Source organism: Hyaena hyaena, unplaced genomic scaffold (assembly GCF_003009895.1).
Source record: "Hyaena hyaena isolate Hyena2069 unplaced genomic scaffold, ASM300989v1 scaffold_758, whole genome shotgun sequence".
NCBI lineage: Eukaryota > Metazoa > Chordata > Mammalia > Carnivora > Hyaenidae > Hyaena > Hyaena hyaena.
This window is the reverse complement of record NW_024081390.1, coordinates 545,965-572,189: the sequence shown is the minus strand read 5'-3', so window position 1 is coordinate 572,189 and position 26,225 is coordinate 545,965. Positions and strand designations below refer to the sequence as shown.

The following is a 26,225-nucleotide window of genomic DNA, read 5'->3' as shown; positions in this document are numbered from 1 at the left end:
TTTTAAACAACTGCAAAGATCATTTGATAATAATCCAAATGATCCGCTGAATATGAGGTTACTAGGAATAAGAAAGTTCAGTATTACAGAGCACAGGCACGATGTGCTTCCTTCATTGTATTATTCCTTAAAGGTTCTTTTTCTTTCTTTCTTTCTTTCTTTTTTTAAACATATATTTATTATTGAGACACATAGTGACACAGAGCATGAGCAGCGGAGGGGCAGAGAGAAGGTGAGACACAGAATCTGAAGCAGGCTCCAGGCTCTGAGCTGTCAGCACAGAGCCCGACACAGGGCTCGAACCCACAAACTGTGAGATCATGACCCGAGGTGAAGTCCGACACTCAACCGACCAAGCCACCCGGGTGCCCCGAGGTTCTTTTTCTTTCATTAAATTCTTACAGACCTACATTATAAAACCAATCAACAAAGAGTAAGTGACATGTATGATGACAAAGTAGGGCCAAACCAGCTTCTAGATGAGTTGATCTTCCAACTTTTTTGATCTTATACTCAAAATAACGATTTGAACCTACCAAGCTGTAGAATGACAACATAACTCAAAAAATGAACCTCATGTATGGATATGAACTGTAAAGCACTCTCTTATAGCTAGTCGTGTGTGTGTGTGTGTGTGTGTGTGTGTGTGTGTGTTGGGGAATTGTGGAATTGAGAAATTAAGAATAATAATAAGCCTCCCAGGGGCGCCTGGGTGGCTTAGTCGGTTAGGCGTCCGACTTTCGCTTGGGTCATGATCTCGTGGTTCGTGGGTTCGGGCCCCTCGTCGGGCTCTGTGCTGACTGCCAGCTCGGAGCCTGGAGCCTGTTTCAGTCTGCAGCTCCCTCTCTCTCTGACCCTCCCCTGCTCACGCTGTCTCTCTCTCTCTCTCTCTCTCCTAGAAATAAATAAAACATTTTAAAAAAATAATAATAAGCCTCCCATTGTTAGCAAGTGATCTTGAAAATTGTTTTAAAGAGGCTACAATGTTAGCAACATTAAATGGAGCCCTTTGTCTTGAAGGCGAAAATTGCAGAACAGGGCAAAAGTAGACTGCAATGGAAGAAGCCACTCCCCAAACTGGGAAAACAATGGACTCAGGCTGATTTCTTTTTGTTCCTCACAAAAAGGTAAACTCTTCTGTAAAAGTTCCATCTGGGTATCCATTTCCGCAAAGAAAGAAGCTCTGATAGTTACCCCAAACTCTCAGGTGGTCAACGCAGCAGCCATGGAATACTTGTTCTCAGACTTCAGATCCTGGCATAGGTTTTCAGGGTGTCAGACTGTTTTGAGGCTCCAGGTGCAAGACTGAGTCCTCACACCATTTGCTTTCGTAGCCCCACAATACCTAAGGCCATGTCTTGCATATAGCAAACAAACTATAAATGTTTTTTTCAGTTTATTGATTTATTCTGAGAGAGAGCGAGAGCAAGAGCACAAGCAGGGGAGGGACAGAGAGAGAGAGAGAGAGAATGAGAATTCCAAGATGGCTCCACGCTGTCAGCATGGAGCCCAACACAGGGCTCGATCCCATGAACCATGAGATCATGACCTGAGCCGAAACCAAGAGTCTGATGCTTAACCAACTGAGCCGCCCAGGCGCCCCTAAATATTTTTTGAATAGAGCGGAAACATATTGATCCTATGAAAACAAATCTTTTTCGAAGGATAAAACAGCTTAAGTTTCAAAAGGTTCTGCAACTCGAGCTGCAGCCGCTGGTACCCATGTCTCTCTGCCTTCTAGGACTTGGAGGACATGTCCCTGGAGCCTGGACAAACTGTGTGTTCCCTGGACATGTCTGTTCCGTGTAATCACCTAGACCCTGAGAGGCGTACGGTTCCCCTCATCAGTCCTGGGGGGGGGTCTACATAGATTGGGGGGTGGAGGGGGATAGCAAAGAACGTCACCCCCTATCCCTTTCTCCTATCCTTTGCCAGGAGGTCAGGACCGGGCTGAGTAAAATGGACAGATGTAGTATTGGAACAGCGCTTTTCTTCAAGTGGCTCCGTCCCTCACTGTCTCTGGGGGGCAATTTCATTCTATAAAGAGCAAACGTGTAGCTCTTTAGTTGAACTAAAATCAAGGGGACCAGCCTCAGGACCAAACCACTTCTCGACCAGACGCCCTTGATTTCTTCCACCTCAGGGACCGGGGCGCGGCAAGAGTTCATTTCTAGGAAGTAGAGAGCTTTTCCTAAAGGGAGAAAGGGGTGTTTAGGGCATGGGTGTAGACGGTTCTTCTGGAGTGTTCTTGGGGCCCTTGGAAGTAGTGTGGAGGGAGTGGCATAAAAGGTGTTCTAGGCCATGATCCACAACCCTCCCCTTCATTTAATAAGTAGATAGATGAGAAGAACGGCTTTCTAGAAATTCGTGACGAACGGGGAGGCAAGAGAAGAGGAAAGCGGATGTCCGCTGATAGAACGTGCTTCACAAGGCCCTTGGTCCTGAGGAAAACTTGACCTTTAGCTCTAGACAGCTGCAAGAGGGGCTTCTGCACAGCTGGTGTTGACCGCATTGAGGGTTGAAGTCGGGAGAAGGACAGGGCAAGGCAGAGGGACCACCCTCCCCGGGGGTGTTGATGCTCAAATCAGGCTTTTCAATACTTGAAGGCCTGCCTGTTGGATTGATAGAGAAAGCGGAGAGGGGCTATGGCGCAGAGGTCTCTGGGGGCCAGGTCGGAGTGGACCTCAGACTTTGGGTGGGGGAAGGGAAGGGGCCTGGGGTTGAGGTGGGCACACAGACTGAGAAAATTCGGCAAGGACCCCTAGGGCAATCCTGCGAGGTACCTCCAGGCCTGCAGTGCCTGGGGTTTCAAGGTCCCCAGTGCAGGGGTCGAAGTGTGTCAGGCCTTTCGGGACAGTAGCGTCAAGGTAAACACACAGGGCAGGTGCACCTGTGAGGAAGACGCAAGCGCCCTCGTGAGGGAAGCGAGTGGGCGTTGTGAGGAAAACGGAAAGGCCCTCCTGAGGAAAGTGTTGGGGCGCCATGGGAGCAGATGCAGGGGCCATGGGAGAGAAGCTCATGGGGGCAGAGCTGTGAGGAAAATGCACAGGGCTTCCCTCAAGGGGTTAAGGGGCTGCTCTGAGGGGCGGGGGGGGGGGTCGCTGCCAGGGAAGATGCTAATCCCTGAATTCTGTTGTCCCCTCCCAACCTTCCAAGAGCTGAGGGTTTTTCAAGACAGGGCCAGGAGGGGGCTCCACTTTAAATTTTCTGTCCACCACGATCTCACTAAGATGGCCTCGTGGCTGGCCCCCTTGAAGAGAAGGGGCACGTGGCACCCTCAGCGAGCTCGAACGGGACAGTCACCCAGAGCCCTTCTCCCTTTCTTGGGCGGGCCTTCTTTTCTCGGCCTTAATGGGGTCACCTGATTCCCAAGCTGATTTTCCACAAATGGCCCCTGAAAGACCCAAGGTGTAGGAAGTGCTAAATCTGGAAGTGCTACTTGAGTGGCTATTTGTGTATGGAGGGCTAGTTTTCTCTCCTTGCCAGCCTCTGTCAGGTTCAAAGGGTGACCTATAATCTACTAAAGTTGAGTCTGAGGGCATAAGCTGAAAGCCCGGGGACATGTAATCTTTAACGGTAACATTCGGCTGGGGGCGCCTGGGTGACTCATTCTGTTAAGTGGCTGACTCCTGACTTTAGCTCATGTCGTGGTCTCCACGGTACATGAGTTTGAGTCCCCTGTCGGGCTCTGCGCTGGCACTGAGGAACCTGCTTGGGATTCTTCCTCTCTCTCTCTCTCTCTCTCTGTTCTTCCCTTGCTTTCATGCTCTCTCTAAATCAATCAATCAATCAATAAGCATAAAAACAATAAAGATAACATTTGGTAACCTGGGTCTGGTAGGGAAAGAGTTCAGGAGGAAGGAGGAGGGAGAGGGAGACACCTATCTAAGAAGACAAGTGAAGGGGCTGCCTGGCTGGCTCAGTTGGTAGAGTGTGCAACTCATGATCTCAGGGTCGTGAGTTTGAGCCCCACGCTGGGCATAAAGCCCACTTAAAAAGAAAAATAGGACAAGCTACAGCAGTAGCTGCCCAACTGGGCTGTTGGGATCCCCTGGAATTTTTATATGAACCGACCTTTATACTTCGAAGGAAGAGCATTCACTCAGAGAGCGAACCGTACTGACTGATAGCATTTTTCCCTGGGAGAAAGGGACGGGGTGTTTTAGGGAGAAGGACAGGAGAGGGGTGGATTCCAGGCTCCTACTGAGGAGGGAACAGTTGACTTGGCAGAGAGGTGACCTCTCCGTTCCTCAAAGCCCCTCAGGCCTGGGGAATTGGGGTCACTTCCCTTGGGCTTCCTGAAGGCAGGTTGCCCATTGGCCTTAGCCTGGACTCACAGGCTTTGCTTGGTTTGGGGGCCGCGGTTGCCCCTCAGGGCTCAGTCACGCAGAAAGGGTCAATAAAGTATGTATCTCACGCCAAAGAAGAAAGACAATAAAACCACCCTCAGGGTCAGAGGTCATCTAGTCACTGATTGAGATATTCACAACTCTTTTTCCTCTCTCCTCTCTTCTTGTCCCCTCTAGCTCCGGAGGGCTGGTTCCCCCTTGACTCTTTCCTTTTCGCCTTTCTCCAAAGCCAAAGTTATCCCCGGAAATCAATGAGGTGTGAGGCTGAAAGAAAAAAAAGAAAAGAAAAGAAAAGAAAAACCAAGTCCTGTAAGATGAAGCTTGAAAAACAAGAGAGGGATAGTGGATGGAACCCATCAGTTAAGACTCTGGCCTCAGAGCCCCTGTTTGGCTCAGTTGGTGGAGCACGTGACTCTTGATCTTGGGTTGTGAGTTCAAGCCCCGTGTTGGGTACGGGGATTAGTTAAAAATAAAATCTTAAAAAAAAAAAAAAAAAAAAAAACAGAAAAAGAAGAAGAATACGTAGACTCTTACAGAGGCTGCAGCCCAACAATTCCGGGGTCAGCAAGCTTTTTCTGTAAAGGGTCAGATAGAAAATATTTTAGACTTTGTGGGCCACGTTCAGTCCCTGTGGCCATAATCTCCCTCACCTTTTCTTCTCTTTCTCCTTTTTCTACTTCTAACCCCTTAAAGATGAAAGCACATACACACACACATTCTTTGCTCCTGGGGTCCTACAGATACAACACAGGCTCTCTGCTAGATCTGGCTTAAAACAAGCTGCCAAGTCACATTCAGACTAGGAGTCAGTCTAATTTGCCCCTACTCTGTCTTGCTTGGGGGGTTGGGGGAAGATCAGGTGGAGAAGGGGGGGGGGCTGTGCTTAATTTTAATATCAAAGCACTTTCCGCCCATCCCCTCACCAGGAGAGGATGAGAGATGACTGACTCCAAACCCAATGCAGAAACTCAGGCAATCCGATTTTACAAAATGCCCTTCCTGAACTATACGAAGTTCCTTGGGAGGTGAATGAGCCGGGGACAGCATTGTTTTAGGGGACAGGAATGCTCCTTCTCAACTTGGGAAACAGGGAAGATCATTCTGGTACTGCTGCCTCTGCCCCGGAAGAGGAGAGAAGGGGAAGAAGAACGGGGGACCAGGGCCTGGATCAGGGAAATGGAGCTTGGCGACACATGGACCATGGGGGGTCCCAGACCGAAGCACCAAGGCTGAGATTCGCTGCCGGAAACCACGATGGGGCCCAGAGGTACCCTTCCTGTCACTTGGGGGTACAGGATCCTGTCTCAAAGCAGAGAAATGAAAACAAATACCTCAGGACAGTCTAAGGCTTCTCTCCACTTGTTTTGGAGCTGAGATCACTTGCATTTCAGAACGGTTGGGGCATTTAGCACCTAGAAGGAACCTGGGGTCCTGGGTAAACGTGTGCTCCAGAATGTCAGGCAGGCTTCACACCCCTATCCATTCTCCTTCGCCTGTCTCTTCAGGTCTCTGGGAAAGCACCTGTAAAAAAATCAGAGGCACCTTGGTCTGTCGGCCTCTGCCTGAGTGTCCCTCTCGCCTTGCCTGGGCACTCCCCACCTACACGGGGTTCTGAGCCGGAAGGAAAGGGAAAGTCCTCTTCCAATGTGACTGGTCCTTCTGGCGCTCAGAGCCACAGCCAGTGTGTCTTGGAGCTCGGAAGCACCCCCAGAGCAGTAAGGATACTCACCGGCAGCAGGACCTGGTGGGTCACAACCACAGCTCACTCTGAGCCTGGCTCCCAGATTTGGCACTGAGCACTGCCGCCGCCTACGGCTTCACTCCATTTCCTGTATGGCTAGGGCTCTCTTCATAATCCAAAATCCAGCTATCCTGGAGTCTGATAGCTCTAGTTCAATTCCCTGCCTTCCTTCTCAAGTTCAATCCTATTTACTTTAGTAAAGTTCAATCCTATTTACTTTACACACACACACACACACACACACACACACACACACATTCTGCACAGCCTTGATTGACAAGTACAATGAAAATGTCTCATTCCCGTCTAGTTTGCATTTCATTACATTGGTCAGCGATATGTGTTGGACTGCAGGACAAAGGCAAGACAGATTTTTTTAAAAAGGTGTTGAGTAACAATATCTATTTGCTCATTCTGTACTGTATTTTAAGGGCACGTAGGGCTTATAAAATATTTGTCAAATGATGGGAGTGTGGCGAAAAGTCTAATGGAGCCAATAAAATCTGGAGCCCAAATGAGCGGTTGGCGAGTGTGTCTGCAGGTCCCGGGGCTCTGGATATCGATGGTTCAGCTCGGCCCCTGAAGCCAATTAAGAGCCTTATCTTAGCATAAAAATAAAGAGGAGTTAAAAACGCATTCCTTTCCCAGCTTTCTCCCCCTTCATTTTTTATGGCGTTTCGCAGTTTTTCTTTTAAAAAGGTCTGGGATTCTGAGGAGAGGGTGGGGATTTATGTAAAGAAAGTGTCGTTTACCAGGAAGAAGAAAATGTGAATAATGGTGAGTTTCAAGGACAAGTTTCAACGAGGAACACTTTGTGCTCTAGTAGGAAGACGCAGGGGCACCAAATTCAGCGTCTTGGAATAATTCCCTTCCTGGATTCAAAGATTCATTTATTGAAATAAATCAGGAAGCATTGGCAGAACGGAAATCCGCTTGCTGGGTTTAAAGGGTCTTTAAAATGTTGCGAGTGTTAGATTGCAAGTCTTTTCTAAATACAAAACAGAAGAAAAGACCGCAGTGTTTCCCTTGGACTTAAAGAAAATTGCTAGGTCTCCGACTTAGGATAATTTCATGTCCGCCACAGAAAATGTGTTTAGAAAGAAATCCTGCCGGATAGCACAACGTGCTGTAAGATGGTTTGGTTTTTGTTTTTTTAAGGAGGCTGGAGTGGAGAAAAAAAAAAAAAGTGATACAGAGTGGGGTCTGGGTTGTTCGGAGGAACCAATTCGTCCCTACTGCCTGTCTGGACATTCTGTTTGCCTTCTACTTCTCTAAGATGGACCCTAAAATCCAGCCTCAAAAGCTTTGCTTGTTTGGCAATGGCGTTTCACTGATTTTATTTATTGCTTCTGATTTGGGCAGGAGAATAAATCTTTTTCCTATTTACTGTTTGAACTCAGTGTGAGGGAACGGATCCCATTATATTTCCTATCCATACAGACATGTGGATATTTAGACCAGACCACATACAACGGGGGGGACGCATAAAAGAGATTTATTGGTTAATTTACGCTGCCTAATACACATGTAAACCCCAGTAAGCCAAAGCTGCCGAAGGAGTCTCGGTTATCGCGGAAAATAAGAACCACGACCCCTGGGTTCGAGTTGCCGTGCCCTGCCCAGCCCAGTGATTGCTTTCTCCACCTGAGAAACGAGGAAACAGGCACTCTCTTCTGCCTTGCCCCAGCTTGAGTGCAGGGAAAACTTTTCTGTTCTCTTCTGTTCCGGCCACCAGTCTGCTTTGAGACACAGCTCCCCAAAGCTGTGTGTCCCCAGAAGTTCTTCCCCAGGGTCTCCTCCGAAAAGCAAGTTGAGGGGTGAGGGCTGCATGCAGATCAGCAGGGAAACTTTGCCGTATTATTGTTATTATCGCTATGATTGCCTAACAGGGGTGGTTTGCTTTGGGGGAGGGGGCTTTGTTCCCGTGTGCGGGAAACTTGCTGTATCTGGAGATGTTTCGCCTTCTCTCGGTTCCGAGGGTGAGAGTTTCCCCCCTCCCCAAAAGGAAACCTGCACGCAGACCAACCAAAAGAGATTTCGAAATGATCTGCCTCGGCCCTGCTGTTCGCAAAGCCCCCAGTCTCGGCCTGTCGGGGGCCTGCGGGGACCCTGTGCCTCGCTGAGCAACGACACCCCCTCGGAGTCGCACTCTCGGGCCGGGCCGCGCCGCCCCAGGAAGGGCTCCACCGCCCGGGGTTTTGGCCTGGCCGAACCGCCTCAGGTCGGCCCCTTAACAACCATCCCCCCTCCCCACTTCTCGGTTGATGATCTAATTGAATTATGCCTTTTTGTTCCAGGGACTACAGAGCACGTGCTGGAGGCAATTAATTATCGGAATGTGGCCATATCAAAACGGACACCGGGCACCGGGTAGGTCAGCAGCCGCCACATCCCCCCTGCCCTGCGCTCAGGCCCCCTCCCCCAGAAGGGGCCGACTGGGCTCCCTCGGCCGCCTTCCTCCCTCGGCCCCTCGCCTCGCTGCGCGCCCCGACTCCCAAACGCGCAAGGCCCCAGGTTCTCAGGGGCACCTGGCGGGTCTCTCGGCAAACCCTCGCCCCAGCGCCGGCCGTGCCGGTGTCCGACAGTCACCCCCCCCACCCCCCCACTCCCCGAGCCTAGAGAAGGATATAAAGGGCAAGGCGAAAAGAAAGGGGAAAAGAAAGAAAAGCAGTCCTCCCTTTTGGTAAACCTGACTCCAGGGAATTCATTTGCATGATTTAGGCATATTTGTTCTTCCCTGAGCCCCCTCCCCCCCTGCAAAGAAACCTTCTGCTGAGCGACGCCGAAACCATTCTGGGAGAGCCTATTTTCAGTAGGTGCAATCATTGAAGTGGTAGTGAACTCACCTTCCGACCTGGGGAGAGAGCGGTGGATGGAGAGGGAGATTGGGGCGAGGTTGGCGGGAGGGGGGGTGACGAGGGAGCACACTTAGCGCTACCGGCGGGGGCTTTCCCCCAGCAAAATGGCAAAGAAAGAAGGTGAAGGTTTGGCCAGGCCAGGCGGATTGGGGGGCAGGAAGTAAAGGGCTGCAGTTATAAAGCACTGCTTGAGGCTCTCTCCCCAAGCGCCTCTGAACTTGATCAGATGTTCTGTTTCCTACAGAGAGATGGCGGCCAGGCTGTGAGGCTGCCTCAAGGCTCAGACTTTGGGGGCTCGGCCCTGTTAGGGATGTGACAATCCCAGCCTTCTTTCTGTGGGCCTTTTCTTTCCATTCCCACTCTCCTGCATCCTTTCAAATGTACTGCCCGACAAGAAAAAAAAAATGAGTGGATTTATAGCCCTGTCTGAACCTGGCCATTAAGTCCAGAAAGACCTTGCACCAGGCGGGGTGGGGGTGAAGCGGGAGGGCGTGTGGGAGGGCGTGTGATCCGCACACAACTCTGGAAAGTAAATCCTAAAGGGGTAAGAATCCTCGAGGTCACTTGGTGCTGCCTCTCCGGGTAGGAGGTGAAGAGAGCAAAGCCTTGGCTGTTCAGCGGAAGAAAATTCCACCTCGCCGTCCCCATTCCCGCCCCCCACGTTTGCATTTGAAAATGTTGAGAATTTGAAGCTGATTACCCCTTTGGGTTGGAAACCATGCTGGTCCTCTGTGTGTCTAGTGAGTTCGCTCTGCTTGGCAGCGTGTTTCGTGTGTCGTGGGCACAGGCTAAGCATAGTCTGTGCGTGTGTCGTGGCTGTGCTTGTGGCTGTGTCTTCTGGGCCGCGTGCGTGTATTTGCTCTGTTGCGTGTTTTGGTGTGCCGTGCGCCTGTGTTTACTGTTTTGTGTGTGGCTTGTCGGGTTCCGGCGTTGGGGTGCTTACTGTTGTGTTGAGCTGTCTGCGTGTCTGCTGTGCTGCGCGCGTGTTCGCAGCTCCGGGCTTGCGTTTGCCGTGTTATATGTTTGCTATGCTGTGACTGCTGTGTCACACATGGGGGGGGGAGTGTGTGTAGGGGCAGCGGCGACTGGAGCCACCACTCACAAACTGAAGAGTCAACGCTTGGCTCAGACGGAATCAAGGGAGATCGGCTCTAACTGCAATCGTCTCCCCTCGTTTGGGCCTCGGCCGGCCGGCCGCAGCTCGGGGCCCGGACGGCGGGCTGGCCGGCCTGGGTCGGGGCGCTCTCGGGGTCATCAGGGCCCACAGCGGCGTGCGGGGAGGACGCGGCCCATCGGCCGTGAACGTGGAGCAGCCGCGCCCGCTCCAGGATCGGCGCCCTGCGGCCGCCGGGAGGGCGCTTTCTCGGGGCGATGCGGCGGCGGGGACCCGAGCCGGACTGGACGTCCGGCGCCGCGCCGACGGTGGGAAAGATCCTTGCGGGGCCAAGAGCGCATTTGGCCAATGCGGGTAACGCGCGTGAGGGGTGTTTGTCCGCTGCGGGCCGGAGGCGAGCCAGGGAGAGGCCCAGCTCCGCCCCGCCGACCGCTGACTCGGGCCCGGCTCCGGCTCCCCGCAGCAGCGCCGGCCCCGCGGAGTCCACTCGCGGGCGCCGGGCCGCCGCCGCCGCCGCCGCCGCCGCCGCCGCCTCACCTGCCAGGCGCCGGGCTACTGCCCAATCAGCGGCGGTCGCTCAGCCGCGGCTGCCATGTTCCCCGCTCCGCGCTGTCAATCAGCGTGGCGGCGGCCAATAGGCTGCCGGGCCGGGGGTCAGGTGACCGCGGGCCAGCTGGCTCCCGATTGGCGCGCGCCGCGCGGCCTCCCGCTCGGTTTATGTGAGAGGAGTGAGTGATTGACTTTATCAGTCCAAGGACATTACTCTGGAGGCGAAGAGGCTGGGACTCGCGCGGCGAGCGGCGAGGACCGAGCCTGCCTCCAGCCCGCTGCCCGCCCGCCGGCCACGAGCCGGTTCTGCTCCTTAGCGCAGCCCAGCCGCGAGGCCCGTGCCGAGGGAGCCTTCTGGCCCCGCGGTGCTGCGCTCTCGGGGAGAGGAGGGGTGCCCGGGACCGGATTGGCCAACTCCGCCCTCCACTTATTATTTTGCTTATTTTTCTTTGTGCGCGCCTGTTAGTTTGTTAAACCAGATCTAGTCCCAGAGTCTTTTCTCCTCCCTTCTCCCCGCTCCTTCTTCCCCCCTCCTCCCTTCCTCCTGCTCCTCTACTTCCCCTCCTCCCTCCTACCCTTCTGCAGGAGACTCTCGCAGCGACGGAAAGTTGCGGCCCCTGGCACCGCCTCGGGGGGCTCCGGGCAGTGTCCAACCGCCGCCACCCCTCTCCGACGACAGCACTTCGAAGATCTCCTTCGCTCGCACCCTCGCTCATTTCAGCCGTATCACCGGTGCCCAGAACGCCCCACCCATGACGATGCTCCTGGACGGAGGCCCGCAGTTCCCCGGGCTGGGAGTGGGCAGCTTCGGCGCGCCGCGCCACCACGAGATGCCCAACCGCGAGCCGGCCGGCATGGGGCTGAATCCCTTCGGGGACTCGCCCCACGCCGCCGCCGCCGCCGCCGCCGCCGCCTTCAAGCTGAGCCCCGCCGCGGCTCACGATCTGTCTTCGGGCCAGAGCTCCGCGTTCACGCCGCAGGGCTCGGGTTACGCCAACGCCCTGGGCCATCACCACCACCACCACCACCACCATCACCACGCCGGCCAGGTGCCCAGTTACGGCGGTGCCGCCTCCGCCGCCTTCAACTCCACGCGCGACTTTCTGTTCCGCCAGCGCGGCTCCGGGCTCGGCGAGGCGGCCTCGGGTGGCGGGCAGCACGGGCTCTTCGCCGGCTCGGCGAGCAGCCTGCACGCTCCGGCTGGCATCCCCGAGCCTCCCGGCTACCTGCTCTTCCCCGGGCTGCATGAGCAGGGCGCCGGGCACCCGTCGCCCACGGGGCACGTGGACAACAACCAGGTCCACCTGGGGCTGCGCGGGGAGCTGTTCGGCCGCGCCGACCCGTACCGCCCGGTGGCCAGCCCGCGCACGGACCCCTACGCGGCCGGCGCGCAGTTCCCTAACTACAGCCCCATGAACATGAACATGGGCGTGAACGTGGCGGCCCACCACGGGCCCGGCGCCTTCTTCCGTTATATGCGGCAGCCCATCAAGCAGGAGCTGTCGTGCAAGTGGATCGACGAGGCTCAGCTGAGCCGGCCCAAGAAGAGCTGCGACCGGACCTTCAGCACCATGCACGAGCTGGTGACACATGTCACCATGGAGCATGTGGGGGGCCCGGAGCAGAACAACCACGTCTGCTACTGGGAGGAGTGCCCTCGCGAGGGCAAGTCCTTCAAGGCGAAGTACAAACTGGTCAACCACATTCGAGTGCACACGGGCGAGAAGCCCTTCCCATGCCCCTTCCCGGGCTGCGGGAAGATCTTTGCCCGCTCCGAGAACCTCAAGATCCACAAAAGGACCCACACAGGTAAGGGGGAAGGCAGGCGGGCGCGGGACTGACCGCGGCTCCGCGCCACGAAGCCGGCTCGCAGCGCGAGGGAGAGGGGTGGCGACCAGAGAGAGGGGCGGCGCCCCGCAGGGGCCGTTCGGCAAAGAAGCGCTGTCACTTGCCCCTCCACCTCTCGCCCTCCCCGCCCCGCGGCGCTTTTGCCCAGTTCTAACTTCCCGGGCTGACGGCTCCGCGGTCTCAAGAACTAATTGGAACCTTCTCGCTCCCAGGAACCAGCTGGCGCCGCCTCTTTTTGTCTCTCTTTCTGGGTTACTCGGAAGGGACTCCCAATGTGTCGAGAGCGGATTGCTTATCAGCGACTCGGCTCTCGGCACACATTCGGGGAAGGCGACCATAGAAATGCTAATGAAAACTAACTTTCGCTTACTTCCGCTCTTTTTTCCCCCTTGATTGGCACATCTCCTAATTAAATGACTGATACTTTTGTCAAACTATTTTTATTTGGAGTTCTAGGTTCAATTCAGTCCTCCGGGAGGAAAGCTAAAGTAGAAAAGGCACCACAGTTCCGTGGCTTGTTCAGAACATCTTGGGAAAAAAAAAAAAAAAAAAAACTGTCCGGAGCCCCTGGATTTATATAGTTTTCTCTTTTCGAACGTTCAGTCCGACGACCCGTGCTTTTTAATACTGGGTTTAGCAAAACCGCTGCCTTTGAGAGAGGCGAATTAAAAGGTACAAAGAAGGACCCGAACGGGATTGTCCCGTCCCTGGTCCATTGTCCCGCCGGGGCTGGCTTACATCGCCTAGGTAGCGACGGAGCGGCCACGCGTTGGGAGCCCCGGGCCGGGAGGGGGGGGGGATGGCGCGGGGGGGCGGGTGTGATGGAAGCACAAGTTAGGGGAAACTTTGGAGGGGCCGGAGGCTTCCCCGTCCTGCGCGAGAACAAAGGGACGCGCAGGTTCCGGGCCGGCCGTGCCCCACCCCCGCCGCGACCAGCCCTCCCCAGCCCGGCAGGCTCACTCGCGCTCTCCATTTTTCTCCAGGGAAACGAGATGCCACGGCCGCCCCCAGTCGGCGCTCCCTCTCCGGCCACACCGCAGGGCGCCCCGTCTCCCGCTGCCGGGCCCCGGCAAGCTCCGGGCCCTGACCGCATTTTCCCCCCCGTGCGCTTTTCTGCCCTTTGCAGGTGAGAAACCGTTCAAATGTGAATTTGAAGGCTGTGACAGACGCTTTGCCAACAGCAGCGACCGCAAGAAGCACATGCATGTGCACACCTCGGACAAGCCCTATATCTGCAAAGTGTGCGACAAGTCCTACACGCACCCGAGCTCTCTGCGCAAGCACATGAAGGTAATTACCTCTTTATTAGCGGTCGGCGGTTTATAAACACTCGGCCCGACACTGGGTCGCGGAACGGAAGCGCCCGCGCTGCCAACCCTGTATCCTCCACAGTTAAATCCGATTTGCTCCAGCGGTGACACCTTGAACCCATTTGGGGGACCCGGAGGAGGGGGGCGGGGGAGAGCACGGTGGGGCGGAGAAGGGAGCAGAGGGAACAATCGCCTGTTTACCGGGAAGCTCTAACCGAGCTCGCCCGGGCTTGGCGTTGCCGCGGCCGCCTCTTTCCGGCACTGCCCGCGGTGGGAACCGAGAGTGCCCGCGCCGAACCCGGGGGTGGGGGGTGCTTCATTCGCTCTCCGGGGGCTGCCGACCGAACAATAGGGCCGAGGAGCGGGGTCTGGTTCCCACCCATTTGTCTGAGACCTCGCAGTGCCCCGGGCGCCCGTGCCACCTTTCTCTATACCTGCTTTCCCAAGCCGGAGCGGGCTTGGTGAAACCTGGGCCGGGAGTGAGGGTTTTTATAGGGCCCCGAAGACCCAACTGCCTGTCCCGCTCCATAGGCGGAGAAAGGGCATGAGCGAAACCGAGCGTTGTGTTCCTTTCCCGCAATGCCAGTCTTAGGGCCGAAAGTGTTCTGTTGGCGACCATCTCGGAGTTTTCTAGAGCTCGCTAATCTGGAAATCAAAAACAAAAACAACAACCCCCTCCCCCCCAAATCCGCGGCATTTCTCGTCTAAGTGGGTCACTGGGCGGTCTAGCTCCTACACTGCTCGAATTCTGCTCATGTTTTTGCTTGCACAATGCCAGTTGGAATTATATTCATTATAATATATACATGTTAATTTTAGGTTCATGAATCTCAAGGGTCAGATTCCTCCCCTGCCGCCAGTTCAGGCTATGAATCTTCCACTCCACCCGCTATAGCTTCTGCAAACAGTAAAGATACCACTAAAACCCCTTCTGCAGTTCAAACTAGCACCAGCCACAACCCCGGACTTCCTCCCAATTTTAACGAATGGTACGTCTGAGGACAAACACAAACCCTGTTAACCATAGAATGGACCAAATGCATTTTAAAAAGAAAACTGAGACCAATCAGATGGAAATGGAGTTTTAAGGCGAGAGGCCATATATAGGGTTACATCTTGTTAATGGCAATTGTCCAGGAAGGTTTTTGGGGCAGGATCCAAAAGTAGCCATGCCCTATTCTCAGGATTAGAAAATAACGTTTTGGCATTTGAAGGATTTAAAAAAAAAAAATCTTCTCACTGCTTTTTCCCTCCCTTTTCTCTCTTGCTCTCTGCACCCCCCTTCCTAAACTCCTTCAGTTCATTTTAATACTTGTTCTGTTTCTTGAGAGGAACTTATAGAAGGCTTGTTGGTGGTGGTGATGTTAAACGATGGAAATTCTTCGCCTTAGTGGTGATTGTTTAAACTCTCACAGTCTTAAACCGTGCCAAAGTCCTGTTATGTCTTGAACTTTTTCCTCAAAGCATTACACTTGTGAATGTATTTTTGTCTAATGGGGTCGAAACTGTTGTTCAGTATTTTTTCAGGCTGAGGATGTGATGTTACTCTACAGATTGTGACGTTTAGTATACAGTTGCCTTTTGTAATAACTTTTTTTTTTGTAAATACATATCCATTGATGCCATATTTATCGTTTGTAATTTAATTATTGCTACAAGTGCCGGGAACTGAACAATATTTATGGAAAAAAAATGTTTTCTAACAAATGCTGTACAGCTTTTGATTATAACTGCTCTAGCATTAAATTTTATTGTTTTCAAAGAAGAACACAATTTACAGTTTTTGAACCACTGACTCCTTTCTCTTGTTTTGTAACAGCCTCCTTCTACAAAGAGGAGACGTAAGCAAATGAAATCTTGTTTGTTGGTATTTATAACTCACCCAGATCCCTTTTTTAATTGTTAAATTATTTTTCTATTGCAGTATAGAATCCTTACAGTGTCAATTTCCATCTGGGGCGACCCTCCTTTCTTTATCTCTAGCTCAGATGGTTGTTTAACTGTGAGTTTAAATGTGTTTGTCTTGGATTTTCGGCATGCAAATCAAATATTACTGATCAGTTCAGTTAGTGGCCATGACATCTCAATCTTGTATTTCAAAGACTGAGAAGCTGGATTTAATCATCCCTGCCCTCCATATATAACCATAAGGTAACCTAATGAGTTTTATGTCCCTTAGTTTTTTTATTACCTTACATAAAAATGAACATCGTGGCAGGATGCATGTCTGTGTATTCTATCGAGAGATCACCCATATACATATATACGTTTGTATCTATGACTTATCTAATCTATCAGATCTATCTAGCTATCTATATATTTTCAAGTGAGTGTATGTCTGCAACGGTGGTGATGAGTAAGGCCCAGTCGAGCCGTGCTTACTTATGGTTAAAGTGCTTCTTAAAAAGAACCATAGTCCATTTACAATTTTGGAAGGCAGAGGCTGATTTGTTTTGCTGTATATAGTTCAATTCATAATTATCACAGTTATTCATAACATTTTTATAGCGGTGTAACAACTGCAGCGGTTCCGAAAACGATATTATGGAAAGAAAAAAAGAAACATTTGCAAAATATGTATTTTTAAAGTTCATGGTTTGTAGGTACAGATGTTAAGAGCATTGTTTCCATTAAAATCAATAACAATGAAAAATGGTTGTTTGCTTTGTGATAAAATATTAACAATCCATTTAACCTTCAGCGAAGCAACTCACTTGGACAAACCGTTCTTTTACAGTTGTTATATGAAAAAAAAAAACCTGATTACTATATTGGGGGGTTGGAGTGGGTTAGAGTATCGAGAGACTTGAACTAATCTAGGGTGCTGTTTAATATTGAGAGCCCAATCTCTGCATGAATAACCAGCTTGCAAATCAGCAAATAGAATGGTGGAGATAAGGAATTGTAAAGAATTAGAAATGTGATGAATAGGCTTAAGTACCTCCTCTTGAAGGGGCAATGCTCTAGATTTTTTTGGTGGCCATCACTTTGGTATTATACATAATCATTTTGAATTCTAGAATTTTGTTTATTGTTCCTTTTGAAGAAATAAAGTCTTGGCACATCTTATTTATGTTATAACATTTTTGTATTTAGTGCCCGCTTCCCCCGCCCCCCCCCCACCGTTCAAATAAATCAACCTTAAATTGAAATGCTCAGAGACCTGATGGTGATTAAAAGAAACTTTGATTTTCTGGATACAGTTGAAGCAGTCTATTTTAAGTTATCTACCGATATCCTTGTCAACAATTATTGACAGTTTCTAATCGCAAATTGCTTTGATGCAATTTTTCGTCTGTGGAGAATGGGGTTTTTTTGCACTTTCCTCCACCAAGGCAAGGGCCTGAATGCCATGAACAGAGAGATTGGGATGGCTTCACAAGCGATGAGCAGGTAACCTGGTCAGTATACCACTTCTACCCCAGACGTTCCAATCTTGACCTTGACATTGAGGGTGCTGGACCAAATTTCTATTTCAGGATTTTTTTTTCCCCTTCACTTCAAACCAGAGGCCGTTTTAAATGCTCAGCAAGTTTTCAGAAAGTCTGTATTCATAATACTGGCTCTAAGTGTGTTCCAACTGAAGTCTAGGTAGTGTTTTTCTTCTGAAATATGCGCTGAACTTCCACAACTTGCTGTTTTCCCCATAAATTTCCTCTCCACTCCCAACTTAACCTAATCTTAAATGGGAGTTGAATGATGCGTTGGTTGCAAGTTTCTCTCAGAAACTTGCCTCTCCCCCCCCGCCATTAAATATATTAAATATCTCTTTAAGAGACATAAAGCAGAGTTTGATTTTTCCTTAGTAGGCTTGGTATTATTCTACCATAAAATTTGACCATAAAGCACCATGTCCTAAGAGGGGAAGATAGCAATTAACAGTGATGATAAGCAACATTACGATAATGTAATGGCTTTGCCCTTCTACATGCTTTGCTCTAATTCTGGTGTAGCATCCTATTTCTCAGTCTATGTGCTCTGCCCTTGTCATTTGTTGGCAGAGAAAACTTTCAGTAGAAAACTTTTCACAGATTTTTTTCCCCTGTAATCTGACTCTGGGAGTGCACATTTATATTCTTGAATTTTCAGTCAATACCTTAAAGAATAAGCACCCCTCCCCCCCCAACAAAAAACCTGGGCCACCCTAAAGATGGATCACCTGGAAACCATGAATGTCAACGGGGCTGTTAGTGATCTACCTGTTAATTTCCTTCTTGCACCTGGTAAGACCTTTGTGGAAAGTCCATGATCTTTTCCAAAATGGGTGGTTTAGCTTAAGATTTCCACTGTTGGGTGGGGAAAGGGGAGGTGTCTATTTCCAAGCAGACAGAAGTCTGGCCTATATCCAGTTTGGAAGGTTAAAGATCAGGGTCCAGGCTAAGCGAGGCAGTGGGTCTTAGCTACTGTGAAGGTTGGAGAGCGGGCAGGGACCGCCTCCGCTCACAAAGCCTCCCAGGAAAGTTGTGCTCAGGACCTCCTCGCCCCTCCCCCCTCCTCGCCGCCTGCTGTCCCCTCGCCTCTTTGCCCCTGGCACCCTCTCCTCCCCCGCCAAGCAAAAGAGGAAAGTCGAAGGGTCTCTTGCCACTGAAGTTTCTGTAAGAACAGCCCCCGGGGGTGCCATGCCCTGAAGGGCGGGTTCTCGGCCTGGCAGCGAGGCTGGCTTTCTCGCTGGCTGGCTGACCCTCGAGGCTCCAGTCTTTGGCCGGGCTTGGCCCCAGGGACAAGGCCAGGCGTTTTCGCAAGTCAGGGCTCCTGCTCGGCGTCCCTCGGGCCCCTCGTTGGGGCGCCCAGGGTCCCTGTGCACACACCGAGCCCTTACAAGGCCCGGTCGAAGCTCGAGCCGGGGGGCGGGGGGGAGGGGACCTCGTTTCCTAGGGTCAATTCTCTCGCGGTCTCGGCCCGCTGACCCTTTGACCTCCACCTACAGGGCCCTTGGCGGCCGTAAGCCGGCGGTCGCCCGGGTTCCGTGGACGCTTCGCGCCCCATCGCCTCCCGGCCTCATTAGGCCGGCGGGGCTGTAAAGCAGGAATCAGCCGCTGCCTAATCCGGACCTGGGGTCAATACGAGCCCAAACAATGGTGAGCTCCGAAGGCCACAGCGTAGCGCTGGCCGCAAACTTTGTGTTCCATTCATTTTCTCCGGGTGGGGGTGGGAAGGAAGGGCACTCGGACGCCCGAAGGCTGCTCCCGGCCGCCGGCGCTCCTAAGCGGGCGTCCTCTGGCCCGGCCCTCCCGGTCTCTCCGCAGGGCCTGGACTCGAGGTGGGGGGGTGGTTAGGCCCGGGGCCTGGCCGGCGGCCCGCGCGGGGGTGCGAGGGTCCGAGGGCCGGCCCGGAGGGGGCTGCCCCCGCGCCGGGAGCGGACTTTGAAGTGGGTTTTTAGCGCGCACGTGCGAGAGCCGGGCCGGTGCCCGAGCGGGGACCCGCTGCGACGAAAAGAGTAGGCTCGGCCCGGGCCCCAGCCCCTCCCCCGCTCCCCGTGGCTCCGGCCTTTTCAAGCCCGCCGCGCCCCCCCTTCGCCCCCACTCCCGCGCAGGCGCACACCCCGCAGCCGTCGAGCGGCTCTGGCTGCCAGGGGGTGGGGGGGAGAGTTGAAAGCGGCTTTGCAGCGCCGCGGCCTCGGCAGAGCGGGGAGGGAGGGGTGTGGGGAAGGGGGGTGGTTTTGGGGCGGCTCTCGAGTGGTGAACATGGCGGCCGGATGCGAACCCCCGCGGAGCGCAGCAAAGCGCTGACTGCGGGCTGCCGAACTGTTGTGTGCTGTAAACTCCCTCGTCCTTCCCCGGCTCCGAGCGCCTCGCGGGAGAATGTAGATCTAGGCGGGCGAACGCAAAATTGTGGAAAAAAAACGGAAGCGAAGAAGTTCTTCCAGGGCATTCTGGGCGTGGGAAGTTGGCGAGCCTTCTGGGGGTTGGGGCTCCCAGGAGACTTGGACTTGAAACCCGCCGGAGGCCGCCCCACCCTCCCGTCCCGCTTGAGCCCCTCTCCTCCCGGGTCGCGGGTGGGGGGAAATGCCATTTTGAGTTCTTGGGCCCGGTCGGGAGTCCACGGCTCCTCCGAGCCCCCAAAACTGCCAGTGAGCGGACACTTTCTCTTCCAAGGACAATGGCGGGGCGCGGGAGGGGAGCACGCAGGTACCATTACCGAATAAAACCCCCCGGCTTCTCGGCCGAGAGGTGCCAATCGCGAGTTCGAACCCTTGCGTTGCTCGGGCCCCGCTTCCTGCATATCTCATTTAAACGTGGGCCTTTGAAAAATGGCATTGTCGCAGCTTTTCTGTGTGTGCGGGAACAGCTGGCGATCTTACGCCAAGTCGGGGGGGGTCACAGCCCCCAAAACTTTCAGCTTTTACTTAACTGCCTAAATGGCGGCGGGTGAAGGAGCCCGCGTTAGCTCTGTGGTCTAAGGCTCGTTGTTTTTTCTGCAGAAAAATGTTGTAGCTTCACCTTCGGAGATGTGTTTCGTGAAGACAAAAGAAAGGGAGGGGGGGGAGATGTAGTTGTTGACCTCCGCCGCCTCTAGGAAAAGAAGCGGACAAATTCTTTCAGGTTGCGTCTTCGTGGAGGCCAAGAGCTGCACGAAAAGGCAGCCTTCTTGGGGCTGCCCGCCGTCAAGCATTTGGGCACCTGAAGGTGTGGGGCAGTTCCCAGGGGCCACCTGGGGAAGGGTCCCAGGTGGGTGGGCAGGTCATTTGCAAAGCTGGCCCAGATCTGGGGGATGGGGGGTGGGATCTGCAAAACACTGCCTTTATCTGCAGGGAACAATTGATGGGGTTGTCTTTCCTCCTTTTCAGTGCAGAAAGAAGACGGTTTGGGAGCAAGAATTTGGAATATGCATTTAAGTTGTCGTGCTTTGCATTGGAAACCCTTGGGCAATTAAAATAATAAGCATGCCTTGTAGTATTTTCTGTCCTTTTCTTATGTGTAATTCCTGCAAGTCAAAGGGGCTGGAGCCCCTTCTGCAGCTTGGCAACTTGTTTTGAAATTGCCACCAAACAGATTTTTCCCCCCTTTGGTTGAAGTTTCCTTCCCGGGCTCAGCCACTCCCCCCACCCCCTCACTGGAATGGAGTATTGACATCTTTGAGAGATCAAAGGAAGTAGATGGTGCTTGGCCTATACTTTATTTTTCCATGCTGTAGTTGGAACCCTGAGGTTTGGCTTTCCCTCCGGTTAAACCTCTTGGTGCTGAAAGTGTGAAAAATGAAAAGTTCATTAACTTGAAAAGCTTTAGCTAATGGTTAGGCAGTTTGTCTTTCTCAGAACTACAGAGCCCAGATTGCCTCGTAAATTGACATTAAAATCAAGCTAAAGATGCACTGATGAACTGTCTCCCCTGGATACCTGTGGCGTTCTTTGGGTCATTTGATATGGTAAAGCTGGCTGATTTGCATAGGGGTTATGTGAATGGAATTTCTGCAAATCTGGATGGAGCGATAAACCGGTAGAACGCTTATATTTGTTTGATGACTCTGAAGGGCACTACTTTTCCCACTAAGGCTTGGTTTCTGTCGTCACCGTTGAAATTTGCAGCTTGAAACACACTAAGTTTGCAGGAGATATGAAAAGGCGGGGAGTGGTTCACGGCACTTGGACTAATAATAAATAACACAGGAGCAAAACTTCTTTGAATAAGATTCAAGAAACTCCCGTTTCCAAAATAAAAAAAAAAGTCTTGGAACAAAAGAAAACATCTTTCTTTAAAAAATCATTTAACAAAGCCAACAATTTTGCCTCTTTTTAACATGATGACACTTCAACCTGTTGACTAATCTGATGAACAGAGAGAAATGTGAGCTTACGGTTGAGTGTAAAAATAGCCTTCAGCAGAAGGCGAGTTTATTAGGCTTGATCTCGGCTAGGATGTGTATGTTGTGTAACATGCTGTATTAACACACAGCGTATGTGAAGATCGTTTGAACCTATGGCGTTAAAAAGAAAAGAGTCCATTATGTGTTCTGTTATAAACTAGCATTTAAAACGATATATCCAGTGACGTTTTAAGAATTGTTTCTAAGAGTAAATATAGCCTGTTTTGACCTATCTGCAGTTCACTTTTTGTTTTTTTGCCAGTGTTGTCCTGCTTGGTATCCGGGACAGTCTCTAATTCCTGACGAAGAACTTGATACTGACGTTGGTATGCAGCAGCCAGCCCTCCATAACACTACCTATCCTAAATGCAGGGTTCATGCCCAACCAACTGTGCAACAAATGATTTACTGATGAGGTTTCAAAGAAAACCACATCATTTTGGATGTCTGTTACCTTGAAGTGATCATTGTAAGAGTAGTAGCTTCCCTCGGTATAAAAAAGACTATTTTCTCCCTTTGGTGTATTTCAGCCTGTGTTGAGCAATCGTTTGTGACAATGAAAAAGCAAAACCCCTCTCCCCCCTCCCCCGGCCTTCATGCCCTGCCACCTTAGGATTATCTTTGGGAAGATGGGGGTGAAGACTGGCCTAATTCATAACCCACTGTGTATTATCTCATGCATTGTGTTGACCTTGTTGAAAATCTCTTTCGAATACCTGCATCCCACGTGTAGGGCTAACGTGTTTAAAACTGGAAACACAAATGCTTGTTCTGTTGACTTTGTATGTTTGTGTTCAAAAAGCAGTACCCAGAATCCCTACCGTTGTTGTTTGACCTCAATAAAACCATTAAAATGTTTTGTGATTGTTGTTTTATTACGGTGACAACGATAACTCCTAAATAATGTCGATTGACCTGTTGAATTGGGACAATTTACATTGTATTCACATAGAGCTGGGCTTTCACTGAGCAATGACCTGTGGGGGGGGGGGGGGTGGAAACCCAACCCACTGAACAAACCTCAACCAACTGTTTTGAGCTCACCGTGTTTTTCCCAGAGGGACTCAGGGCCAGGTGCTGGGGAAGTTGGCGGAAAAATTCAGAGTCAAGGATTGATGGGGTGATTCCTAGGAAGGGCTGGAGGCAGGAGTTTGGAGAACAAGAGCATTTGCACACCACTCTAGGGGTGAGAAAGAGAAAGACAAAGCTAAAGCTAGCCTCCAAGAAGAAAGGAGGGCCTCTGGAGAACAGACATTGCAGGATAGTACATTACATGCCTGTTATTCAGGACCCCAGTGGTTCTTGGGGTAGACAAGTTGGCCACCATTGATTAGGACACTTATAGAATCAGGGACTATAGGTGTTATTAAAACACAAGTTGTCGTTAATTAACTGTAGTGTTAGAGAAGATGAAGACACTTCAGAGCAATTCTTCGAACTCCAGATACTTGATTTCTCATTTTAAATTTAACATCGGTAATCTAATGTAATCTGTGAGTGGCCATCATTCTATTTATTTGACGTGATTATGCCGTGATGAGGCATTGTAAAATTGCAGCCTGATAGCGTATATTGCTATTGGTTTTTTAGATCCAGTTTTATTAAAATTTCTAAGTAGACTGATGATACTGTAATTTTTAAGGAGAGGGAGAACGGCTCATCTCCCTCCAATTTTTGTCATTCATTTACATCAGGAGTAGGAGGTACAGGCCAGTCAAGAAAGATTATGATTCTTGAAGCCTTCGCTTCCTAAGACTTGACATTTTTACATCCCCTAGAACAGAGTCAGTTGAATTTGTTTTGTTTTGTTTTTGTTTTTAAGAGCGAGACCTGTGTTCTTTCAGACAGGCAGTGGAGTATTATAATGGGATTATTTAAAAAGCCCTTGGAAAGGTAGATGACCAAGTTGTGCATGAGCCAGCTGCACTGTGATAATAACACCTCCTAGGGTTATTCCAAGGATTAACAACAACAACAAAAGTCCCTAAAGAACCCTGAACAAATGAGAATTCCCTTCTTTTCCTCTTACAGGTAGCTCTTGTTGCTTCGGGGTAGTTTCCTAGTTTTAATATTATGGATTATTTTGCTAAAACCACCGATTTGTGCTGGGGTGCAAATGAATGCCGTTTTCAGAAAATAGATGGAGACTTGCGGTACATAAGAAATACTGCATTTCATAAGCATAATGGCTAGATCAGGCACGTGGGTTTATGAACATAGCTATGAATATTTAAACACGTAAAATTAAAATGTTATTGAATGCCTGTTGTTCGTTATCTTCCAACGGATACGCTTATTCTCGGATAAAAATAAGTCCTGTACTTCAAATCTGTGCACACACAATGATTTAATGGTTTACTGTTAACTTGATAAAATGTTACTTTAGTTAGCAGCTTGATTCCTACTATAGTTAAATTAAGTGACAATTTTACAATGTGAAAATTGGCATTCACATTTAACACAAAGATGAAATCGGGTGACATCTTAAATTATTCAGTCCCCCTCCTCCCCCACTAAATTTATGTTGGTATTACCTGAGGGTGACGGTAGAATAATGAAGCCCATTTTCTTATGGGGCTTAGAAGCTAGCTTTGAAAGCAATTCTCAAAGAAGAGTCCCCAAAATGTTTTGACCTACGTCAGCATCCTTTGAGTAAGTTTACAGACTCCCTAGGTGATGGCCTCACTTAAGATAAAACAAAACAAAACAAAACAAAAAGAAACCAAAAAAAGCACCACGAAACAAACAATGGCCACCAGTCTTATTACTTTACAGCCATGCTTTTGGTTTTCTTATATTTTAAAAGGGTACCCTGATTGTTTTATGTGAAAACTGAGGCTACACTGAAAGTGAAGAAGTGCCCCAATACAGCATTATGAAATGCATTTTTCCCCCAGGGATAGGTCTATTCCTGGAGCAAAACAAAACAAAAACACCCGAACACACGAAGCTCTTCCCAGATCAACTGCCTGGGTGGGAAGTGTTTCTTTCCTTCCCACTGATTTGGGGGACTTGGAGCTTCCCAGAGAGGCTGTATTGCTGAGTGATAATGGCTTTTGTACGGAGGTCTGGGACTTTTCGGGACTCCTTCCTAAACTAGTGTAGTACTCTTGTCTATTTCTTTCTGACTTTGCCCTATTAGACGTGGGGGTGGGCCCCGTGTCAACTTTGTTCTTAGTATTGGTTGTTAATTACTTAGTAAGAGCAACGGTATATTAAATGACCAGTTTCTTTTTTTAAAAAAAAATTTAAATGTTTTATTTATTTCTGAGAGAGACAGGCAGCATGCAGGGGAGGGTCAGAGAGAGAGGGAGACACAGAATCTGAAGACAGGCTACATGCTCTGAGCTGGTTGTCAGCACAGAGCCGGACGCGGGGCTCGAACCCGCGAACCGTGAGATCATGACCTGAGCCGAAGTCGGACGCTTAGCTGACTGAGCCACCCAGGCGCCCCTAAATGACCAATTTCAAAACTGATGTCTACACTACAGGGCTGTAGTGCTTCCCGTGACTGGATCCTCTTATGGGTGACATTATTCTAGAGTCCCAAGGATCAAATCAGTCAGCACGCTCTTTTCCTGTAAAATAGGAAGGGGGGGGGCAGGCAGAAGAACACCGTCTTTGATTCTTAGAGAAGTGTTCCTGCTTCTGGTGCCTTTCCTTGGGGGTGGGGGTGGGGGCGGGGAAGAGGCCTCTTTGTTTTTATATCAGGTCATCAGAAACTTCATGGGTGAGGAATACTACATGGCAATGAGAAAGAATGAAATCTGGCCACGTGTAGCAACATGGATGGACCTTGAGGGTGTTATGCTGAGCGAAATAAGTCAGGCAGAGAAGGACAGACACCATGTTTGCATGTATAGGAGGATTAGGAGGAACTTGACGGAGGAACAAGGGGGAGAAGAAGGGCGGAAATGGTGGGGGAGAGGGAGAGAGGCAAACCATGAGAGACTCTTGAATGCTGACAAAAACTGAGGACTGATGGATGTGGGGGGGAGGAGGGGGGATGGGCATGGAGGAGGACACTTGTGGGGATGAGCACTGGGTGTTATGTGGAAACTAATTTGACAATAAACTATTTGTAAAAAAAAAAAAAAAAAAGAAAGAAAGAAACTTCATGGGTGAAATGAGAAAAATGTGATTGCCAACAATTCCCTCTGAAAATGTCCCAGAGTCGATAATAGGAGGCAATTTGTGGTACAGATACATAAATGCGTATTAACATCTCGATACGAATCCAGTGCACAGGAAGGAATTGTTTACAAACGATTCACGAATGTGACCCAGCCAGAACTGGCGTGGAAGAGCTCACTCGTGTTACGTTTTGGCAGCTAATCACCAGCAGAGTATGTAATTGGTTGGCCAGCTGATTAAGACTTCTTGGGGGACTTCACTATTCTTTATAAGAAACATTTAGCGAGGTATTCACTGAGATGTGACATCTTACTGCTTGTGGCGCTAACCCCAAACCAAAGGTAAAGTTCCTGAACTTCTGACCACTGACATGTTAAATGAAGACGTTCAGTTGAGCAACACCAGTGATTTCAATTGATTCATCAATCGCCAGTATCTTGCGGCCATCATGTTTCACTTTGCTAACAAGCTGGTACCCCACATCTGATGCCAACAACCCCGGTCTTTCAAACAAATGAC

General features: G+C 50.7%; 1 protein-coding gene and 1 non-coding gene across 3 annotated transcripts; both read left to right on the top strand.

Annotated features, from left to right (window-relative positions):
- Positions 1-3,908: 3,908 nt before the first annotated feature.
- TRNAM-CAU lies at positions 3,909-3,981 on the top strand. Its single transcript has one exon. It is a non-coding gene; the product is annotated as a tRNA-Met (tRNA).
- A 7,382-nt stretch (positions 3,982-11,363) lies between these two features.
- On the top strand, positions 11,364-21,984 carry ZIC3 (Zic family member 3). Of its 2 annotated transcripts, none has more exons than XM_039218380.1 (3): positions 11,364-12,420; positions 13,586-13,749; positions 21,835-21,984. In XM_039218380.1, the coding sequence occupies exons 1-3, from the start codon at positions 11,364-11,366 to the stop codon at positions 21,982-21,984; spliced, it is 1,371 nt and encodes a 456-aa protein (XP_039074311.1). The 2 variants fall into 2 exon arrangements, with proteins under 2 accessions (XP_039074311.1, XP_039074309.1); XM_039218378.1 differs by lacking the exon at positions 21,835-21,984 and adding an exon at positions 14,589-14,798.
- The last annotated feature ends 4,241 nt before the right edge of the window (positions 21,985-26,225 follow it).